Raw genomic sequence first — 24,709 nt, 5'->3', positions numbered from 1 at the left:
AAAATGTGATACTTCATGTGAAACAACCTAATATTTAGGAGTGGGAGTAAGGTGGATTTACTAAGATAGAAGAAGAGAGGAGGAGGAGGAAGAAAAAGTTACTAGTCATTAGGGGCACATTGTAGTTGGAGGTAAATCGGTGGTATACTACTTAACAGTAAAACCATATATTTGCATATCCACACACATGCACTTATGTTCTCTATACACCTGTAGTATAATATAGGTGTGTATGCACATGTACATGCCTGCGTATTCTCATGCGCAGGGAAGAAGATGTAAGGATATCACGGGGTTAAGAAAATATAAAGGTAGCTAAAAAAGTTGTGTTATAAATATATAGAACATCAAGTTAGGATGAGAATGCAGGAGGAATAGTTAGGGAATAATTGAGGAGGGCACCTTAAGAATGTGTTACATAACTTGTGTTTACAATTAAGAATTAGGTTGCTCCATTCATTCAGGCAATGGTCACTCTTGTTAATTTCAATGTATGTGTATTTCAAGGAGAGGATTTAAAATAAATAAATAAAAAAGGATGTGTAAATGCAATTTGAGTCCAAGCATGGATTTTACTAAGAAGTCACAATGGGTACACTGATGGTTTTGATTTTGCTTGGGATTGGGTAAATGTGTCTGTTCATTGCAAGATATAATTCTTTTATTGTTTCTTCAACTCAAATTGTTTTGATGCATCATGACATATTTTACACCATGCAGATCCGTCTAAGCAATGACTTTCCCAGCTGCAGAGATTTTAGTGATTGCTTATCTTACATGTACATAGAATTGGACTGGATTTGAACTGGGAATAAACCATTAGTTTTAGAAAAGATTTAGGTTAAGATAGGACATTTAGTTTAGGTTAGAACAAAATTAGTTTAGCATATCTCTGATGATACTGCCACTGATAAATGTACATGCACTGGTACAATGGATAAGAGCTATGAGAACAGGAAACAAAGTGTAATTATAAATATAAAAAAGTGCTTCATCATTGTCATTGACTTGTTCACACACTTCAACAATTCTTTGAAGATGTCCTTGGTCAGGAATCTTTTCAGAATGCACAAAGGAATTAATGTAGCACCAGAAGAAAAAGTTCATGTGGTACCCATTCAATTGGCCTGCAATGCCCAAGCCATCTCCCTGGAAAATGTTCATTCAGAAAACCACAAACCTGTAATGCATAATGGGGTGGAGCCCTATCCTGCTGAAACCAGACAGGATTTCGCCTTCCAAGTGAATGCATGTGAGGCATCACCTAGTTGCCAAGCATGTCCAGATATGAATCACCTGTCACAGAGCCCTCAAAATAAAATGGTCCAATTACTTGATTGTACCAAATCTTACACCACACCATTACCATGCTCTCACCTTGTTGATTATCTGCCCTCATCCAATGAGGATTGGTTTGTAAGTAATATGAGCAGATGTGAAAAGCTATAAAAAAAGGACAATGTTAGCAATTTCACATATTGCAGGATGGTGCGTGACTTTATGGCCACCCTGTAATATAGAAACTACACCTTCAGTGCAGATATAGCTGTAAGTACAGGCATATGCAGGTGTGAGATATTAAGATATATAAATTTGATAAGGTCGTCCAATGAGTTCATTCATAAACTAAAAACAACACATACTTTCAATTTGTTTCTGTGATATAAGAAAGGCAATGTTGATTTATCTCTCAAATCAAAAATAATCTTAGCTCTTATAAAAAAATGAACAAAAAAATGTCTACTTACTCTTCCTACATTATGTCCATCACATATATCTTTGCAGATTATTTCTAGTAAGGAATCACCATATGATAAAATAATTGACAAATTCTCTTTGGATAAATTGTCAAATTCTCCTTCACCTGAAGCAACCAATACTTGGGTAACACCCAAAACCTCTGTTTCTGTAAAGAGCCATATAAACAAGTTACAACATCTATTTCTGCAGTTACCTCTATAAAAAGCTAATAACATAAACATACAAAGATATTTTGACATTCTATAATGAAAATGATATCTGAGGGGGAACTTTGATTTGTATCATGCATATGCATTCAGATAATTAAGCTGTTGACTCTATGATGTTAAACTATATCAGTAACAAAAAGTATTCAACAAACCTGAAGACAACCAACTAGGTAGGGTAGATTTTTGTGCAATCTGAAGATAATAAAGAAGGGAACCATATAAATATGTTCGCACTTTCTGCTGACTCCCACCTATATCAAAATAAGCAAAAAATTAATTGAAATTAGTAAAACTCAAAATAGAATATTACCCTAAAATACTTTGTTAATTTGAAAAAGCTATTTGAACAACTCTGTTGGCACCTCTCAAGATGATAATAAGATATATAAGCAATGGATAAGTTAACAACAGGTGCAGGCATGGCTGTGTGGTAAGAAGCTTGCTTCCCAACCACACAGTTCCAGGTTTAGTCCACTGTGTGGCACCTTGGGCAAGTGTCTTCTAATATAGCCTTGAGTTGCTCAAAGGCTTGTGAGTGGATTTGGTAGATGGAAACTGAAAGAAGCCTGTTGTATATATTTATGTCATTGTGCCTGTGTTAGTCCCCACCACCATCACTTGACAACTGATGTTGGTGTGTTTACTGCAATTTAATGGTTTGACAAAAGAGACTGATAGAATAAGAACTAGGCTTACAAAGAATAAGTCCTGGAGTCAATTTCTGCAACTAAAACCATTTAAGGCAGTGCTCCAGCATGGCCACTGTCAAATAACTGAAACAAGTAAAAGAATGAAATGACAAGAAACTCTGTCAACTTACAAGACTTCTGTATGTAATCTAGTAGGCCTTTCAAAACAATATGTAGTGAAGTTGCAAACAGAGTACGAGTTCCAATCTTTGATGAAGGTGTTAGAGAATGATTTTGTTGTAGCTCTTCATGACTAGTAAGGAATTCTGAAGCTGAAAAACATCTCCTTAAATTGGCCATCACCACTAGGATAACTCCAGCAACAGGTGCAGTAAGTTCTTGCAGTGCATCATTATCTGCTACCTGTGTGATCAAACAAGGGCAAAAATAATTTTATAGTAGTATATAACCAAACAATAACTTTGCAATTCATGCTACTTGGAATCTTTACACTCTTGTATATCCAAACATTTTATAAAAAAGACAAAATTGACAGGACACGTACAGAATAAAACTGAAGAGATCAACACTACAAATATTTATCTAAAATCGAACTATTATAAAAGACTGCATAGATAGTTTTGTTAAAAGTGATATGTTTCACAAAGAATATATTGAAATTTTTTTTTAAAACTTTACTACATGACTTAAACTGAGAAAATAAGATTACTAGTGGCCCAAGTTGATCAATGTACAGCTCTCACCAACTACTCATCTATCCCTAGTTTCTGCATTGACCACCAGATAGAGGAGTGGGGAACCCTGTCAAAGGCTTTCTCTACATCAACAAAATTTCATACACAGAAACAATAAAGAAGTCCATCATATGTGTGCAGACATATATATATATATATATATATATATATATATATATATATATATATATATATATATCAATTAGAAAATGGAGGATAATATGCTGAACCCAACTACTTGCAGACAGTGTATCCCGTTGAATTCATTAATTTAATTTATAGCTAAAGTGACAAAAAAACCACCAAGTACAGGTGTTTTTGACAAACCATGTTATTTTGCCAACCGGGTTTACAGATAAAAGTACAAAGTACATAAGGAATTAGAGAATGAACACAAGTTTAATCTTACAGCTGTTTCGGCCTAGCTTTGGCATGCCCCATTCTATCTGAATAGTTCTTGCTGGAGTGATTATCGGATGAAATGTTGAAATGGGGGTACATGCACGACTCGCTAGGCCTCTTCAGAGATTAACAAAGAATTTCATACAAATATAGAGTAAGAGGTAAAAACAAAGGTGAAATAGAAATAAGAACAAAAACAAAAGCAAAAATAAAATAAAAAATAAAAATAGAAATAAAAATTATGGTACAGCAAGAAAAAAATAATAATAAAAATACATAAATGAAAAATGAAAATATAAAAATATATAAAAAGCATAAAAATATAAGGCACATAAAGAGCCTACAAACAGTACAAATAGCTATAGACACTCCAATACATATATATGTGAGTCCATGTGCATAACCATACTCAGATATGAATTCAACGGGATACACTGTCTGCAAGTAGTTGGGTTCAGCATATTATCCTCCATTTTCTAATTGATATACAAATTTGGGGTAAAAACCCCCCTTTTTACCCGCTCCCATTTATTGCACTTGGTATAACACTAGTGTAGCAATAATTGGGTACCCTCCCAGCGGTATATTGGATAGATACTATCCCTTAGTGGGTTGAATCCTCAACCCCTAACTCTCTCGCATGATATATATATATATATATATATATATATATATATATATATATATATAAAATATATATATATATATTATATATATATATATATAATATATATATATATATAATATATATATATATAATATATATATATATAATATATATATATATATATATATATATATATATATATATATATATATATATATATATAATATAATATATATATATATAATATAATATATATATATATAATATAATATATATATATATAATATAATATATATATATATAATATAATATATATATATATAATATAATATATATATATATAATATAATATATATATAATATAATATATATATATATAATATATATATATAATATAATATATATATATATAATATATATATATATAATATATATATATATATATAATATATATATATATATAATATATATATATATATAATATATATATATATATATATATATATATATATATATATATATATATATATATATATATATCATGTTTTTAAAGTCTACCTTGCCATATGTCAGGCTAACATCCGCTGTCCATGCTGGCATCAATTGGATGGTTTGAGCAGGGCTGACACTCTGAGGGGCTGTACAGATTCCCGTCTGACTTCGCATAGTTTCTGCAGCTGGATGCCCTTCCTAACGCCAACTACTCTGAGTGTAATGGGTGGTATTATGTGCCACTGACACGGGTGCCATTTGCATGACACCAGTATCTTCCACAACTACAGTTTCGCTTAGCTTGAAGGGTCTTCTCAAGCACAGAATATTGCCAAAGGTCTTGGTCATTTGTCATTGCCTCTGTAAGGCCCAACACTTGAAAGGTGCTTCTCATGTACCATCAACATGGGTGTTAGTTACGAGACACTGGCATCAGCCACATTGCCTGTGAAGCCCAATGCTTGAAAGGGGCTTATTATGTGCCACCAGCATGGGTGCCAGTTTCAAATAGGAGTTTACCAAGGATCAGTCCTCAGCTCCCTCCTGTTCATCATAATCCTCCAGGCTATAACAGGAATTTAAGACAAGTTGCCTCTGAGAGATCCTCTATGCTGATGACCTTGTTCTTATAGCTGAATCACTACTAGAACTAGAGAAGTTTCAGGTGTGGAAGCAAAGTCTAGAATCGAAAGGTTTTAGAGTTAATCTAGCAAAAACCAAAGACTTAGTAAGTAGGAAAGCAGACAAATCACTAATGCCTTCAGGTAGATGGCCCTGCTTGATCTGTAGGAAAGGCATAAATAGAAATTCCATAAGATATACCCAGTGCAAGCTATGGATACATAAGAGGTGCAGCAATATCAGAGGAAGGTTAACTTGGTAAATAGTTGTGTGGAAGATGCACAGGTACAGTAAACACTAAAAACGTATAGAAAATAGACCCCATCAAATGCCAGTGGGGTAAGCTAGAAGTAGTTGATAGCTTCCATTATCTAGGTGACCAAGTTGGTAGTGGAGGTGGATGCTCTGAGAGCATAGCTGCAAAAATAAGAAACATGGGCTGTGACTGTTGAGGACATGCATAGACTTGAAAGAAATGAAGCTAGCTTGCTTCACTAGATGTTCAGTGTCAGTGTGCATGTATGATAGAATATAAGCATTTTGATAGAAAGGCATCAGATGTGGTGTGCAAGAGAAACAAATGCTTTTCTAAGGTTTTATATTTTTTAATTCCTGTACTGTCCCACCATGCTACTTTTGTATGCATCAATTAGTACTTGTTAGATTGCCAGCTACCAGTCTCTAAAAGGGATATACATAGTCCAGTGTATACATCTATATGTAAATAAAGGCATGTTTAAATAGGCCTATAGATGCATCTTCGTGGGTTAATACAGACACACACACACTTAAACAAATTTCTGTACAGGGATATTTCCACATCTATATAAGTGTATAAGAATAGGCACACATATTTATACAAGTTACCAACCACACTGAGATACCCTTTGGACCTTGTATACTGTTTAACTCTTTAGTGTTCAGACCAGCCAAAACCAATTCCCTTTTATTATCCAGCCATATCTGATTCGTCTATGAAATCGCTAAAAAAATAAACAAATCATGTTATTGAATTCTTGTAGCTTTGAGATAATGCAAGATAAAGCCTTTCCTGCCTTTATTCAAGTAAAAATACCTTGAAATTTTTGAAACTTCTTGGTAGCAGTTATGACTTTACTCTTGATGATGTACAAAATATAAACAAAAACAACAGTGATTTGTCTTTAGATGAATCTGATATTGATATTTATGAATCTTCATCAGATAAGGAAGATTTTGATAAAGAAAGTGATGAAAATGATATTGAAAACATTATAGCAAAATGGTTGAAGATTACTACACCAACCACAATTCCTAATTTCACAGAAAAGTCAAGTCCACAACACAATCAACCTCCTGATGCTCAACCACTGGGCTATTTATTTTTATATTTACTGAAAAGTTTTTTTCAAACTGTTGTGGAGGAAACAAATAAATATGTTCAACGCATAATTTCTATTCATAGAAGACCTGATCTACTATGGCAGTGAACTGATATTGTGGAAATGCGAGCTTTCTTTGCTATAAACATCATGTTTGGTATCAAGCAGCTTACTTGACTGTGACACTACTGCAGTCCTGATATAAGGTATGGTGATCCATATATCTCCAGCATTATGTCTAACTATAGTTAATTCATGTTTATGTAATAAGGCACAGGGTACCTCCGCTACCAAAGGATTATGATAATTTGAAAATTCGAGTTGACATTGTATCTCAGTTACATAAGGGCTTTTCTCATATAGAACTGGGAGAAAAGCAAAATCAATGGAGGTGGATGTAAACAGAAAATATTGATTTCCATAAACTGGAAAAAATAAATGGAAGAAAAAAGTTTGCAGACTGTTTGCTGCAAAAAAGAAAATCCGTGAAAGGATATCAGGTTGGGACCTCATATATGTGTTCGTTTTGCGAAGTGACCTTGTGTAGAGGGTGCTTTGGACAGTTTCGCAATAGAAAGACGGCATAACTATATTTTGTTGTTTGATTGTAATACTATCATATATTCCTTTCATTTTATTACAAATAATATGTGAAAGTGAGAAATACATATTAATTTTCAGTATGTTACACACCTGTATTCACCTTTGTTTCACCTATTAATGAGCTTTTTTTATTAGATGCATTGTGTTATGTACATGTATTCATTAAATTGTATAAGAGTACATAGCCAATGGTATACTGACTAGTAAAATAGTTTAGAAGTTTATTTTCAAGGAAAATGTTTGAATGAAATAAAATCTTGTACTGATTATACCTGTATTTTAATTAATTCAAATTAATGTACCTCATCTTGAAAAGTAGCAAAATTACAGGTGGTTGACATTTGGGATAATTTTAGTAACAAATCAAGCAGGTAAGATGCATTAAGAATTTCAATTTTAATGTTTATCCATAATGTCATTGCTTCTACACCTGTTAATTAAATTTACCTGCCCATAAAAATCAAATTTAATCAGAAAGATCAGCTAAAGTTACATAACTATAAACTGGTATATAAGCACACACCAACAAAAAGTTGAAAACTGTATGTAAAAAATTAACAAAATTACAAGCAAATATTGTGGACATCTCTCAAAATGTGAACATTTGACAGATTAATCTGAATGCTAAAGGGTTAAAGAGATGAAACACAACAAACTTATGTGTAACTACACTGGATATCCTAACCCTGGCATTGATGCTTTCTACAGGATATTGGTTGTTTGATTAGTTCATTAAAAAAAAAAGCCCATCTACTCTACACATCTATGGACTGCATATACAAGCAATTATGGACTCTAGATATAACCAATATGCATAAATGGTCTATATAATCAGAGACAACACTATGTATTGGGTCAAAATAGTTCTTTTCTTTTCAAAATTAAGATAAACAAAGTTCTTTTTTAATCTAAAATATACACTCCTTCATTTTCTACAATGCTCTTCCATCTATCTAGTAGACTCTTCAAAAATTTACTTGTCCATGACGAAAAGTACTCCTCTACTACTGTTCTGACCTCATCTACAGAATTTATATTTTTTGAAGACTGCGGAATAAATGATAATCAGATGGGGTTAATGTCCAGCAAATATGGTGAGTGGGGCATCATTTCCCATTCAAATTGCTCTGGCCTTTGGAATGTCATCCTCACTGTATTTGGCTGATGGAAGAACACCTTTTGTCTTGAAACCAAAGGTGGTCATTTTCCTTCTAGCGCCTGTTGAAGCTGCTCACAGGAGATCTCCTTTGTTATTGTTTGCTTTGGGTTTAAAAGTTCAAAGTGGACTAAACCTTTCATATCCCACCAAACAGATAACAACACCTTAAGTGAGTGAAGACCTTCTTTAGCCTGGGGTGCCAGTGTTTCTCCTTTCCCTACCCACTGTCTTCGGCACTTGACACTTTTATAGAGAACCCATTTCTCATCACTAGTCACTATTCTGTGTCTGTTTTGGCAGGGTTTTTTTACAGCTGGATGCCCTTCCTAACAGCAACCACTCTGCAGAATGGACTCAGGGTCTTTTGTGTGGTACTAGCACAGGCGAGGTTAGTTTTGGCATGATTTTTATAGATGGATGCCTTTCCAAATGCCAACCACTTTACAGTGTGGACTGGATGCTTTTTACATGGTACTAGCGCTAGTAGGGTCACTAAGTAACTTGCAAGACAAGGAATTATGAGAGGAGCAGGAGCGTTTGATGAAGGAACTTGTGTCAGAGGACGAAAGGTTAGAGTGTAACCAAGAGACACAGAGGCATAAAAAGGTGTCTTCCTATTACAGAGCAAACATTAGAGGAGGTGATTTGGTGTCAGATGGTGAAGGTTAGAGTATGACAGAGAATAGAGAGGCAGAAACAAGTGTCTTGCTATAGAGGAGGTACATGGTTACCCAGTGAGAAAGAGAAGGAAAGAGAGGAGTGAAAGAGGGGGAGAGAGGGAGGGAGAGAAGTACAAAAAGAGGACAGAAACAGGTGTGCTGATGTAGATACTTGGTTACTTAGTGAGAAGAAAGAGCAGGGGAAAGAGAGATAGAGAGAGAGAGAGTAGGAAACAGCAAAAGTGCAAGAGAAAACAGGAGAGAGATTGTGAAGTGTCAGAGTATACTGACAAGTAACAAGGGTAAGAACAGATATAAGATGGTAGGATAAAGAAGAGATTGGTATAAAGGTCATAATATATGCAGTCAGGTATTGCCAAGAAGGTGCAAGCAAGGAGTGGGGATTGCAACCATCATCATCATCATTGTTTAACATCCGTTTTCCATGCTGGCATGGGTTGAACAGTTTGACTGTGGCCTGGGAAGCCAGGAGGCTGAACCAGGTTCCAAACTGATCTGGCAATGTTTCTACAGCTTGATGCCCTTCCTAATACCAACCACTCTGAGAGTGTAGTGGGTGCTTTTTATATGCCACCGGCACAGGGGCCAGAGGGAGCTGGCATTGACCACATTTGTATGGTGCTTTTACGTGCCACTGGCATGAGAGTCACTCAAGGTGTTGCTGGCATCGGCCAGGTACGGATGGTGCTTTTTACATTCCACCAGCATAGGGAGCCAGTTAGGTGGCACAGGCATCAGCCACAACTACAATTTCCATTGATTATGGTTCGATTTGATTTTGACGTTGATGTACTTGACTCAATAGGTTTCATCAAGCATGGCATGTTGTCCTACGATCCAAAGGTACTTTTTTGAGTGAGCTGGCTATGCGAAACTAGTGTAGGCTACAGCTGTGATCTCACTTTATTTTCTGGGTCTTCTCAGTCAGCATATCTCCAGGGGTTTCAGTCTTTCATCATTGCCTCTGTGAGGCCCAACGTTCGAAGGTGATGCTTCAGCACCTCATCCCATGTCTTCCTGGGTCTCCTTCTACCACAGTTCCTTCCACTGTTTGGGAGCGGCACTTCTTCAATGACTGGTGAAAACCTGGGTATAAAAATGGGGTGAGCAGGGCAGTGAGGGCAGGGATGGGGATTGGAAGACAATCATAGTTTATGAAGAGCAAATGTGAGAAAGAGAATGATGCAGTTTAGAAGAGATGTAGTTTGGTTTCTTGGGATAGGGTGTGTGAAAAGTTTGTTGTTACATGTGGGTGGCACATAATGCTGCTAGCACTCAGTCTCGCTGACGTGGGCAGGTCTTCTCTAGAACTTCATATCGTCAAACATCTCAATCCATTGTCATTTCCTCCTTGAGCCCTAACATCCTAAGATTGGTCCTCACCACTTCATCCCATGTCTTCTTGGGTCCCCTCTTCCACAGGTACCATCCACTTTCAGTGATAAGCACTTCTGTACACAGCTGTTTTTACTCATATGTATCACATGTCCAAACCAACGCATTCTCCTCTCCTACATACCACATTTAATCCCTTTCAACACAGTTATGCTCTGTTGGTCATGCACACTGATGTTGCAAATCTAATGGAGTATATTACCTTCATTCCTCTCCAGTCTATGCATGTCTTCTGTATTCAGAGCTCATGTAGTATAGCCATTCTCACACAAGCATCACACAATCTACCTTTCACTCTGAGAGAGAGTTCTTTTGATGCCAACAGAGGTAGTAGCTCTCTGAATTTCCTCCATCCTATTCTTATTCTAGAGACAATACTTTCAGAGCATCCACCCCCATAACTAATTTGGTCACTAAATAACAGAAACTATCCAGTATCTCAAGAGAGCCTCTTGGACATTTGATAGCGTCTAAGTCCCTCATGTCCTCAGTACTTATTGCTTTTGCTACACACGAAAGCAACCTTATTTGTTAACCTACCTGCAATTCCACTACATCTCTTGTGTCCATAGCTTACACTTGGTGCAGTAAATGAAATTATGTCCCACTCCTTTCCTACATTTTGAGCAGGGCCATTTACCTGACAGAAGGAGAGTCTTATCTGCTTTCTTGCTAACAACAACTTTAGTCTTTGCTAAGTTAACCTTACGGCACTTTGATTCCAGGTTTTGAAGCAAAACCTGGAACTTCAATTCTGATTCAGATTCTACAATAAGAACAAAATCATCAGCATATAATAATTCCCATGGGCATCCAGTTTTGAATTCCTCTGTTATGGCCTGGAGAATTATGATGAATAAGAGAAGACTAACAACTAATCCCTGGTGAACTCCAACTTGTATACAAAAGTCATCGGTGCATTCAAGGCTGATTCTCACCTTACTGACAGCATCATTGTACATGGCATGTATGGCTTTAAGATGCCATTCCTGTACTCCTAGCTTCCTAAGAGACCACCAGATAAGAGCGCAGGGAACCTTGTTGAAAGCTTTCTCCAGGTTGACAAAGGCTAAGTACAATGGTTTACTTTTGGCCAAATACTTTTCTACATCATTATTTCACAATTTCTATTATCAGGTCCACCAAAGTGCGACTTGTGATTTTGTTGCCAAGTTCCAAGTGGCAGAGGTGCAACAAAACCAAAATACTGTCTTTGGAGGACTAAAATGACAGAAATTATCATAAAATTCCCTGCATAAATACACACTAACATTCAAACCTGAGCAAATGTGTGTGGCATTTCTGCAGCACTTCAAAACATCCTAGAAAAACTCTCAATTGACGGTCTAGCACTGGGGGATGAATTCTCAATGCATAATACCACATTTCCAGGGGTGATGCTCATGCCAGGTCTTCCAGAGATGTTTTTCTGCACTTGAAGCACCTATGACACTCAAAACATTGTGTACAAATCATTGCCTTGTCACCATAAGCTTGCCAAAGAATACCTAATGTCTCTGTAGCAAACTTCACAAGTTAAATGCAAAATTTCACGTTAGCGCTTCGATCCTGTCCATGATAAAACTGCAGACTGCAGCATACATGTGATCGCAAAAACACAAATTTCACAATTTGTGAAGTAAACACAGCGATATCATTTGGTACACTACCTCATGAAGTAGTCCAGGAATTTTTTGATACTACCTCATATCTTGGGCACTTATGGGTGGGTAGGTAACATAAAGCAGGAAAATTTCCAAGCTGTTTCCAACAGGTTGGTTACAAAAGAATATTTAATCTGTATATCTTAAGTAGAAATTGATAAAATTTAAGCATCAGGGAATATTATTTGCAAATGTACTAAAAATCTTCTTTGAGTACAAATGGATACACAACACTTTCTACCAATTTTTTCTAAAATTTAAAAAAAGTTGGAAAGAGAAAGAAATAATAGGACTTAAAAGTTAATAATGACAATTGTCATCATCTAATGTCTGTTTTCCATGCTGGCATGGGTTGGACAGTTTGATAGGAGCTGGCCAGCTGAAGAACTGCTTGAGTTCCATGGTTTCTAAGGCTGGATATCCTTCCAAATGCTAACCAATGAGTGCAATAATAGAGAGCATCAAGTAAGGTAACAATGAACATCATATCAATAGTATCTTTACCTTAATGAGAAGGTCTTGCAACAATTCAAACAAAAGAGTATGTTGACTTTCTTTGTCCAATAAATCAGGAGTACAAGCAGTTACCAAAACTTCAGTCACCTGACGCCAAGCCTCAAAAGCTACATACTTGGAGTACAGACTTTGATATACTGCATTGCTGGAGACCACCTGTTCCAAGATTATTTCAACTTCCTGAGAAATAAACGTGTAATGAATATATTTAGACACATAATGGTGCACGTACACATTGACAAACATAACTGGCAAGCAAATCTGAGAACATTAAATAAAATAGAAAATTTCATAAAATTCCCTGCATAAATACACACTAACATTCATACATATATATATGCATATATATGTCTGTGTGTATGTGTATTTGCAAAGATGTATTTTAACATCTTATTCATAACATCACTGACATATTTATACTCACTAAGACTACATACCACAAATGTTATAGCTGATTTAAAAAATTTAGCACTCAACAAACACTGACCCTTAAAATTAAACTCCTTTGTCCTGCCAGAGTTGTGCCCTGTAAGTTGCTAATTTCTCCAATAAGAACTCGGCGCAAGGCTTTAACATCACATATTGCTGGTCCATTTTTAGGCCTTTTGCAACATGATTTTATGACATCTTCAATCAAATTTTCTTCAAAAAATTGAAGTGGACAACGTTGAGGGCAGGCTTGGGTGAAATCTAAAGAGTCTAATATGCGTAAAATTTTGCGTCTTGTCTGCGTACCTGAAAAGAAAAGAGAAAAAGCTCTGAGAACTAAAATTATTGAAACAATATTAATATTTCTATATTTTTGTCATTTTTATTACTTTTGCAATATGGACTGAGGGATTTAAAAAATGTGGATATTTCAATGAATTACTTAGAACTGTTAATAAACATGGCATTTTTGAACTGGAATATTCAAAATGTGAAAACATTTATATCATTTAATTAAGCTTAACAGTAAGAAGAACAATGAATTTAGACTGAAGTAGTAGCCGCACTATCATACAAAAATTATAATGGAAGTGAACAAGAAACTGTGGGTATAATGAGAATAACAAAACCATACCTGCTGCAAAATTAAGAAGAGATGAAAATTACATTCTTTCCTATTCAGTTTGTCTTATCCTAACATGTATTTGAGTAATTTGTTCATATGTTTTCAATTCATTCAACACATATTGCATGAGCTTGAATTGGATAGCGTACAAGGGTACTGGAGTTCTGTGATGCAAATGTTTGGTCATGTAATGCATTGGATGAGTACAGCTGTGTAAAAAAATGCTGGTTGTTTTAAGTGGATGAAACTTGTGGAAAAGGGAGACCCAGGAAGGCATGGGTTGCGGCAACATGATGCTGAGCCTCACAGTGGAAATAACAAAGGATCAAGATAATTGGAAATCTGCTCAAGAAAACTCATATATCACAGCAAAAATGACATCCTAAATACATTCTGTGAAAACTTGCAACCCATCAAACATCCTACCACCCCACCTCATTCCCCTGACACCAAGCTCTCCATCAGTCCTCAGCAGCTAAAATCACTTGGCAATATTCAGCAGCTAAAATCACTTGAGAGCAGACTCAGCTTATATTATTCTTCATCATCCTCTGCACTACCACTAACCTTCTATCTTATTCTCATTATCCTCCCTTCCCTTCCCACACTACTCTCACCAGTCACCTTCTTCCTTGCCTTCACATATCACTCTCCTCTGCCATACTCCTCATAACTTCTCTCATTTTCAATATCTTCCCATATCTATCATCATGCCTCACTCACATCAGACACCCATATATAATTCCACACCTCCCTCTCCATTGCTCCCACTCATTTACCTTCAGACCTATTTTCCTTCTAAAGCTACAGATTTCTCTCTCAACTTAGCTCTCTCCATATTGATATTTCCCATCAAATGGCCTCCGCCCTTGCTCATCACCCAATACATTCACCTCTACCTCCATTTCTCACCTGATTCACTGACTGTATCCTCTTCTTGTATTTTAAGTTTGCTCACTACCATCTTCATCTTTTCCCCAGTTACTACAACTCACCCTCCCTAATACTCCACTCTCTGAGGGCTTCGTACCTTCTTTAGGGCTTTTTCTGTCTTGCAAATTACTTGGCAACCTCATTAGTGCTAGCGCATGAAAAAAAGCACCCTGTACAAACTATAAGGTAATTGGCATTAGAAACGGTGTCCTATCATAGAAAACATGCCAAACCTGGCGCTGGAGCTTGGCACAGCCCAAGACTTGCCAGAAAGCTTCTGACCTACACCAGCATGGAAGATGGATGTTTGATGTCAATTGTTGTTGTCAACATTATCACCATCATGAAAAAAGGTCAGCAAAGAAAAACAGATACAAACCAGTCATGAAACAGCTTGAAGGAATTGTTGGATACTGTGATATGGAAGCTTCTTTTCCTCCATAAGTGCTATAATCATTTTCTTCTGCTCCATAAGCCTGTGTCACTAAGAATCATAGATAAAACTGTATTAAGAATATTGCTTGACAAAAAGCCACTTAAAGAGCAAGGAAAACAGAAGGTTTTTCTTACTTCTCAAAGAAAAACAATAAGGATAAAAATAGCCAAAAGCTATTTGAAATACAAAATTGTAAATTATTTGTAAATGATCATTGAATCTGAATAATAATAGCTATAGGGGTATACAGAGAAAACATATACACAGAAAATACAGCAAAAATGTAACACTTTTAAAAAGAACTTGGCATGCAAAATGTGTGCACCATGAACACAAAGAAGGGAAAAAGATTGCCTCTCAAATAGAATTCCCATTTTAATCCTCAGGTCATGCATGAATTGCGACATAACATGAAAAATTATCTAAAATAGTAAGGGTCAGGATTTGTAGCAAGTTTGAAGGTTTTATTTGTATGTATTCATGAAAAGAAAAATTAGTGTTAGTATGTAAATGTTTTTAAAATATCAGTAGATGGAAATCAAGATTCATTTAAGAATGTAAATAACACATATATGGACAAATTATTGTGGAGCAAAGAGTTGTACCATTTCTTTAAGGGTATAGTTAAAAACGATAGCAAGAAAGTTGTCAATACACAGTAGATAATGTTTTGATGAGAGTGATGGATTGAATAGAGCAATTTACTACATTTTAATAAGGAGAGGAAATGAGATTTTCATTCTTAATGGGAAATCTTTGCTAGCAAGTGTGAACTATAGATATGTTTCTGTGATACATAAACTTCTTAAGGAAGTGTTTTTATTCAATACACCAATAACCCAAATTATCTAAATTCATGCCATTTTTTCGTTTGAGTTAATTTTGGAACAGAGATGTCTGACAAAAAACTTTTAAAAAAGAGACAAGTGTTGAGGATTATAACTAAACACACATATATTATCATTTATTATCATTCGATTCACCATACATTATTCGTTTCATTCTCTATCATCTTTTCCTTCACATTTCAGGTATACTGAAGACTATTTTTGTCATTGCTTCACTCTATGTAAATAAAGTGTTGGTGAAAGCAGAGGGTGCTCAGACATCTTTATGACAAAAAGCTAGTCAACATGGCCAACATACCCTGTCCCACACCCAATTGTGCCAAGAGTTGGCCTGTGAACACTCTGGTGAAGGTACTGACCCACCTCATCGATCTTCATAGTGACATTGCCCAACAGACAGTTGTGCATGAAAGTCTCACCTGAGAAGGTCTGCCTCCCCCGTCATCACTGCAACTGGAACTAGTGAGGAGTGGGTTTACTTTGAGCAGAGATGGTCAGACTACAAACAAGCCACTCATCTTATGGGTAATGATGTCATCTTCCAGCTTCTTGAATGTTGTGATGAGACCTTCAGAAAAGATCTCACATGGAAATTCGACACAGTGGCCTTGAATGATAAGCAAACAATCCTCAGTCACATTAAATTTCAGGCTGTCTGCCAAGAAAATGTCATGGTCGCTCACATGCAGCTACAACAGATGTGCCAGGAGCAGGATGAACCCATCAGGGCCTTTGCTGTGCATCTTTGAGGGCAGATAGGTGTCAGCAACTTCAAGGTGGAATGTCTCTTGGATGCCTACCATGCCACAAATGATTGCAGAGGCGTCATAGTCTGCAATGCTTCCATATACAAGTTAGAGGATGAGAAGATATGCCTTGACATCCTGGGTGTCCCTGGAAGAAGCCCTGAGGTATGCCAAAGCAAAAGAAAGTGGAAAATGCTCAGCCAGCAGGCTCATGGGCCACAGCATCACCTGAACCACCATTACCTCTAGCTCATAGAGATGCCAGGAGTGGCATCACCCGGTCAAATCCAGTGAACCCTGTGATACACCTGCTCCTACCCCCTGCAGCCACTGCGGAAAGCACAGCCACAGATGTCATTTACAGGAATACGAGGAAATACCCTTCATACAACCACAAGTGCGCTATGTGTGGCATCCTGCACTACTATGAGAGTGTCTGCTGCCGACAACACCGTCCCCAGTGACAGGCTCAAACCAATGCAACTGCACGGAAGACTACACATCTACAATATTCAACAGCCTATGCCTTGTGGTCAACCTCCCTGATGAATCCTCTACACAAGCAATAAGTCTTGACAACCATGTGTATAATGAACTCTGTGATGCCTGGGTGAAATGCTCTTCTGATCCCCATACCTTCATTGAAACCAACCCAGCTGACATGAAGGCATTGGGCTTCCCCCACTTCTTTTTCATGACAGACTGCAGTTATCCATCACAAAGCTATGGCAGACACTGGATGCCAGTCATGCCTGGCTGGGACAAGCCTCCTATCCAAACTGAGGCTGGACCAGTGCCATTTTATACCAGTCAACATGAAAATGACTGCCACTAACAGCAACCCCATAAATATAATCAGTGCCCTGACCCTATGCATATCAGTGACCACCTCATCCTCTGCAAAGTGCACAACCCATCAAATTGTCTACATCACCCCTTCAAATGATAAACTTTTCCTCTCCAAGCAAAACTGTGTCACCCTTGGGATGATCCCCCCCCCCCACTTCCCCATGATTGGAGAAAGCTGTAGGAATGTTGGCGCCCCACTGGAAACATCTCCTGCAACAATGACTTAGAATGTATGTGGCTGCCCTCTACAACAAACACCCTCCTCCTCCCACTTCACTATCATTCCCAGCCACTGAAGAGAACCATGATCACCTGGAGAAGTCGCTGCTAGAATACTACAGCTCCAACACATTCAATGTCTGCGAATATCAGTAACTCTCCAAGATGTCTGGGCCACCGATCTGCTTAATGGTGGACCCCAATACTAAACCAATCGCCCACCATATACCCATACCAGTCCAAGTTCGTTGGCAAGAGGAAGTGAAAGCAGGTTTCGACCACAACGTTCAGCTTGGAGTTACTGACCTTGTCACCATTGGTACACCTGTCACCTGGTGCCACAGAGTGGTGGTATACCGCAAGAAGTCTGGAAAACCTTGACAGACTGTTGATCTTCAGCCCCTCAACCGACACACAGTTCATGAGACACATCACACCCAATCCCCATTCCACCAGGTCTGCTTCGTACCACCCAACACCCGAAAAACTTCCTTTGATGCTTGGAATGGCTACTACAGTATTGCCCTCAATGAAAGGGAACGCCATCTAACCACCTTCATCACTTCCTGGGGCTGCTTCTGCTATTGCATTTCACTACAGGGATACAATGTTTCAGAGGACAGCTACAGCTGACTGTCTCAAGCATTCCCCAGAAAACAAATTGTATCGACAACATCTTGATATGCTCAAACACCATTGAGGAAGCATTCTTTCAGGCAGTCCAATGGCTCGACATCTGAGTTCCAACAGCATCATTCCGAATCCCACTAAGTTCGACTTTGCCCAAACTACCATTGAATTTGTGTGAATTTGTGTCACAGTGTGACCCAATATCTCAAGGTAATCTGTGACTTTCCCACCCTTAAAAACATCAACATCCACAGCTGGTTCAGTTTGATCAACCAAGTCTCCTCTGCCTTCGCTTCTGCCTAATGAATGTTACCATTCCAGGAACTCCTCAAGCCAGTCTCCCGGTTTGTATGGACAGACCAGCTGAATTGGCTCTTTGAGGAATCCAAATCAATCATCATCAATGAAAGCCAAAGAGGTGTGCAGATCTTTGACAAAACCAAGCCGATTTATCTTGCCACTGACTGGAGCAAAGATGGCATTCGCTTCTGGCGGTTCCAAAAACATTGCGTATGCCCTTCTGCCCCTTTTGCTGCAAATCTGGCTGGAAAATCACTATTTGAGTGGCAGAATCTCATTATGCACCAGTGGAGGGGAAAGCACTGGCAGTTATTGATGCGTTGGACAAAGCACACCACTTCACCCTTGGCTGCACCAATCTCATTGTCACAGTTGATCACAAACTTCTCTTGAAAGTATTTGGTGATTGCTGCCTGGACAACATCCTTAACCCTTGATTGTGCAACCTGAAAGAAAAAACCCTATGGCATAACTTCAGCATTGTTCATGTACCAGGTGCTCGGCATGCAACAGCGGACACTGTGTCACGCTACCATGTCGGATAGCCCACACTACCAGACCTCCCAGACGATGTTGCTGCCATGACCCATCCAACTGAGCTGCTCAGCCACAGTCTTTCCTAGCAACCATCTGCTCTACAGGAGATGACAACACTGCAACATGCTCTCACAACGACTACATTTCACCGGTTACTGAGACTGTCCAATCTGTAACATGGGACATAGTCCACACTACTACTACTAGCAACCCAAGCATGACCAAACTCATGGATGCAATTGAGGACAACTTCCTAGAAGACCATTCCAAAGTCCTGCCAGAGCTGCGGCAGTACTACTAGTTTCGTGATGAACTCACTAGCTTCGATGGAATTATCCTGTATCATGACAGGGTTGTCGTACCTACCTCCCTTCACATGCAGGTCCTCCAGGCATTACACTCAGTGCATCAAAGTGTGACACTAATGTGTTCCAGAGAAGAGACATCCTTCTTCTAGCCAGTGTGACCCCAGCCATCATTGAGATGCGGGAACACTGCTCAGTCTGCAACCAAATGGCACCCTCACAGCCAAGCACTCCTCTCACGCCTCCAACAAACCTTACCTACCCAAAGCCTGGTTGCTAATTACTTCCAGTACTGGGGTCACCACTACCTCGTGGCTGTGGACAGATACAGTAACTGGCACATCATGGAGAAAGCATCGATGGCACAGCAGGACTTATCGCCACCCAACACCTCATCTTTGTGACATATGATGTCAGTGATGAACTGATATTGGATGGAGGACCAGAGTTTATCTCTCACCAAATGGTCACCTTCCCCCATAACTGGGGAGTTCACCACAGGATCCCCTCCGTTGCATTTCCCTCATTGCAACTGTCACGCCAAAGTTGGTGTCAAGACAATAAAGCACCTCATTACAGACAACACTGATGCCAATGGCTCCCTCAATACTGACAGTTTCCAGCATGCAATGCTACAATACAGAAATGCACCAGACTGGGATACACACTTGTCCGCAGCCATGTGCATCTTTGGCCATCCAATACAAGACTTTATTCCCATCCATTCTGGCAAATACCAGCCACACTCCACATTGCGTGAGACTAGGACTTCTCCCGAAGAAGTCCTGCATAACTGCCACATGCCACTGAACAGTTGTCAGAACACACACGCCCACTTCTATCACTGACTGTCATTGACTGTCCAAATCCAAAATCAAGTTGGACCCAAATGGGGCAAAACTGGTGTCATCATAGAGGTACACCAGTTCGATCAGTATGGTTCAGGCCGAGTCATGCTGCGCAACAGAAAATTCCTCCGGAAGTATCTGCCGGTTGTTTTCTGTGCACCACTACTCATGGACCTTGGACCACCTGCGTTCCTGGTGCCAACACCAACAATGAGACTACCTTCTGAACCCACTTTAACAGCTCCTCATGTAGCTCAGCTACAATACCGATGCCTCAGGCCTACCTAACATGCCTACTTCCCAACACGAAGACCACCACAACTAGGAACCCATCTCCACCACCTACCCCAAGAACCATGCCAACTTCCCCGCATTTACTGCCTTACCTACCTCAGGCTGTGCCACCAATGGTTGTACCATAAGAGCCCTTCAAGCCTTATGACCACATAATACTCCTGGCCTCCAAGAGTGGCCCTTGTTTGATGCAACTGATCCCCCTTCTGTCAATCACCCCATTCATAGCTCCGCCCAACTGGCAAAGCCTGACGCACAGCTGACACATTGCCTCTTGATTGTAACACCATCAACATTAATTAACTGTCTTTCACATTAATTATCCTATTTTCTTAAACCATTTACTACATATTATCAGTCTTCTTTGCTTCCCTCCAAAGACTTTGGGAGGCCATAGAGGATTATAACTAAACACATATATAATCATTTATTACATTACACTCAATTAGCCATTTGTTTCATTATCCATCATCTTTTCCTTCACAGTTCAAATATACTGAAGATCCTGTTTGTCATTGTTTCAATCTACGTAAATAAAGTGTTGGTGAAAGCAATGAGTTGTCAGACTCATTTAAAACGAAGTCCATTCACAGATAATTTTACCAACCATTTTTAGTGACAGACACAGCTAAAGTCAGTCTTTGTTGATAACACTGTTTTTATAAAAGTTTTATTCACAAACTTTGTAGAGAATTTGGCTTTTGGGGTATTGTTTTGGTTATGCTACAAATGTGTAGTCATGAGGGGTGAAGAGGTGTATCAGCTGCGTGAATTGTTTGAGGTGATAGCTAAAAAAAGTCCCAATGTACAAGAGAAAGTGTGATGAGAAATAAAATCTAATTCACTTTTCAAATTGGTTAGCAAGGATTGTTGAGACATTCATTAATGTGAAATCAGAGGAAGGGTTGTTATTTTGAGAGATGATAAGTTGTAACTATTTTGAAGTTGTTGCTACCTCCAAATCAGCCTTTATTGAGAAGATTTATGATCTAAAGTATTCCAGGTTTGACCAACATGTCTTATGGTTTTTTTCAGGCATTGTATTATCAATGACTTTATTATCTAGTGAGCTTTTTCATTTTATTTTTTTGTAAAAAAAGAGTGGTATGATTTGAGAGACACTTGCTTTTTACATATGGAAAGTAAAATGCATTCAGTTGTCAAAGTCAATAATAATGCACACATGTACAGAAACCATCAGCTCCAAAGTTAATACTCATAGAGAAGAAATATTCAACAATATATGAGTGTGGGAATGACTGTAGTAAGAAGTTTGCTTCCCAACTACATATGGTTCCAAGTTCAGTCCCACTGCATGGCACTATGGGCAAGTGTCTTCTACTATAGACCTGGGCTGACCAAAGCCTTGTGAGTGGATTTCACAGACTGAAACTGAAAGAAGCATGTTGTGTGTGCCTGTGTGTATATACACACACACACACACACATATATATATATATTATACTAGCAGCTAAACCCGGTTTCACCCGGTCTGTTTGGATGATGTGACTGTGATTGTTTTCGGTTAGGCATAATCTATAACAGTGTTTCTCAACCTGATCATTTCGTATCCTGTTTCGATTGGAGCCTCCAGCTGTATGAAAATTTCACCCCCTCCTGTCAGAAAATGGCTTCAGGAGTTGTGAAGAAAGAATTTGTACGTAGTCTGTTTGTGAGAGCTATTCTATTGGACGTCTGTCTAATCATTAAAAGATCTATTTAATTATGAACATAGAAAGAAATTATACATTAATCGCAATTTTTGTAAGCAGTTTTATCCGTGAAAATTTTGTTTGCATAGAGCAGAAATTGAAAGATATATGAAATGGACATGCGTGTATGTGTGTGTGTGTGTGTGTGAGAGAGAGAAAGAGGGTAAATGTTTAAAATGCAAATCTGTGAATGAAAATTAACTTCAGACCTGTCCATGGTAAGTAGACCTTGTAGAAATAGCAGCCAAATGGGAAGAATTTACGGGGAAATTGTATGTAAGAAGTAAAGCAGAAATGAATTGTAACTGTATTGCCAAAGTTCCTCAACTTAATAGCAGATGTATCCAATTTAAAGAAAGTGAAGAATTATGGAATAAGTCATTCGAATCCGAAAACGGGGATTTTTGGCAAAAGAAATTTTAGAAATAATGAAATGTGGGAGAAAAAGTAGTTGGGGAGGGCGGAAGTGTTTCCAAAATATCTTCGCAGGAAACAGCTTCAGGAGTTTTGAAGAAAAAATTTCTGGGTAGTCTGTTTCTGAGAAGTATTTTATTGAACCTGTGTAATCACGCATTTTAAGGTACTCACACATACATAGAAAATGTGAGTTCATGGTAGAAAATTTTTACGATAGTTGATGTATGGAAAAGATTATGTTAAATGTTTGAAATGCAAATCTGTAAATGGAAAAGAAGTTCAGACCTCTACATGGTAGGTAGACCTGGTAGAAATAGCAGGCAAATCTCCCTCAAAACACCCCTATTGTATTAATGCTACAATTCTACGTATTATGTAGTTTGAATGAGAAACTGTAAGGTGCTAATGGCAGAAGAAAGGGTAATTGCATGTGAGGTCATGGTAGAAAATTTTTACGATAGTTGATTTATGGAAAAGATAATGTTAAATGTTTGAAATGCAAATCTGTGAATGAAAAATAAGTTCAGACGTCTACATAGTAGGTAGATCTGGTAGAAATAGCAGCCAAATCTCCCTCAAAACACCCTACTGTATTAATGCGAGAATTCTGCGTATTATGTTAAGAAGTTGACATTAAGAATTGCTTTAACAGAAAATGAAGCTGTAAGAATTAACGGGGAAATTGTATGTAAGAATTAATAGCAGACGTATCCAATTTAATCTGTGTGAGTGTGTGTATGTTTGATAGGGTGTGCTCGACAGAGAGAGTAATGTTGATGGTGTATGTGTATATGAGAGAGAGAGAGAGAAAGAAAGAAAGAGAGAGAAAGAAAGAGAGAAAGATAACTGAAATTTATCATTCAGTTTATTTATTTATTATATGTATATATGTATGAATGGCTTCAGTGACACACACTCACATACATGCACGCACGCAGGTTGTTTTAATCGATGTTCTCTGTAAGTATGGGGGCTAGGAAAAAATAGAAAGCGTGTTCCAATCTATGCACCCGTCTCCACATGTGTGCCATTTTTCACGCGAATCCACCCAGCCGTTTGGTCGTGAACCTCAAGACAAGAAAGAATACAACGGTCGGCCAACTTCAATTTATATTATAGAATAAAGAGAGTCAGGAGGCATGAGATGAATGCATTCATTTCATAAGATGACAATCGTATTGTAACCAACATCATTGAGAAATAATTAATTTTAGTGTATAATGAATTGTTTTACAATGTCTGCACTAGTGCATATGTTATAAATTACCTAGTACTATTGTACATTTTACAAGATAATGATTAAATGATTCAAAGAACTTACCTGAAATGTGATCAACATCAACATCTTCAAGCAGTAATTTCATTAAGCGCTGAGTGTGGGAGCGATGTCTATTCATGGATGTCAGGCGCAATTCTAGAGCCATAGCTTTCAAAAGCCAAGACTGCTGGTTCATCAAAGGGCTTTCTAAAAATAAATTTTATACATATACATATATATATATACACACACACACACACACACACACATATCTACATATGCTCATGTTAATACACACACAAGTATATGCAAACACACTATATATATATATATATATATATATATAAGCAAATAGAAAAAGTCTGAAGATAATTTTTTAGATTTATTCAACATGTGCTTCATTAACTGGCAGTTGCTATGTCTGATGACAACATAATGCTGGTCAAAGGGTGGTTTATAACAAAGATGA

General features: G+C 37.8%; 1 protein-coding gene across 1 annotated transcript in view; it reads right to left on the bottom strand.

The window, feature by feature from the left end:
• LOC106881660 (nuclear pore complex protein Nup205) overlaps positions 1–24,709 on the bottom strand; it is a 348,272-nt gene that overhangs the window by 82,894 nt on the left and 240,669 nt on the right. Inside the window, exons 24-30 of the mRNA XM_089363638.1 lie at positions 24,304–24,447; positions 15,221–15,325; positions 13,342–13,589; positions 12,843–13,034; positions 2,791–3,022; positions 2,123–2,221; positions 1,749–1,906 (exon numbers count right to left, since the gene is read on the bottom strand). Of these exons, the coding sequence (XP_089219764.1) occupies positions 1,749–1,906; positions 2,123–2,221; positions 2,791–3,022; positions 12,843–13,034; positions 13,342–13,589; positions 15,221–15,325; positions 24,304–24,447 (1,178 nt within the window). The remainder of the gene's footprint in view (positions 1–1,748; positions 1,907–2,122; positions 2,222–2,790; positions 3,023–12,842; positions 13,035–13,341; positions 13,590–15,220; positions 15,326–24,303; positions 24,448–24,709) is intronic.

The sequence above is a fragment of the Octopus bimaculoides genome, chromosome 15 (genome assembly GCF_046866305.1).
Source record: "Octopus bimaculoides isolate indiv1 chromosome 15, ASM4686630v1, whole genome shotgun sequence".
NCBI classification, from domain to species: Eukaryota; Metazoa; Mollusca; class Cephalopoda; order Octopoda; family Octopodidae; genus Octopus; species Octopus bimaculoides.
Note: the sequence above shows the minus strand (reverse complement) of the source record. Positions and strands in the feature narration are given on the sequence as shown.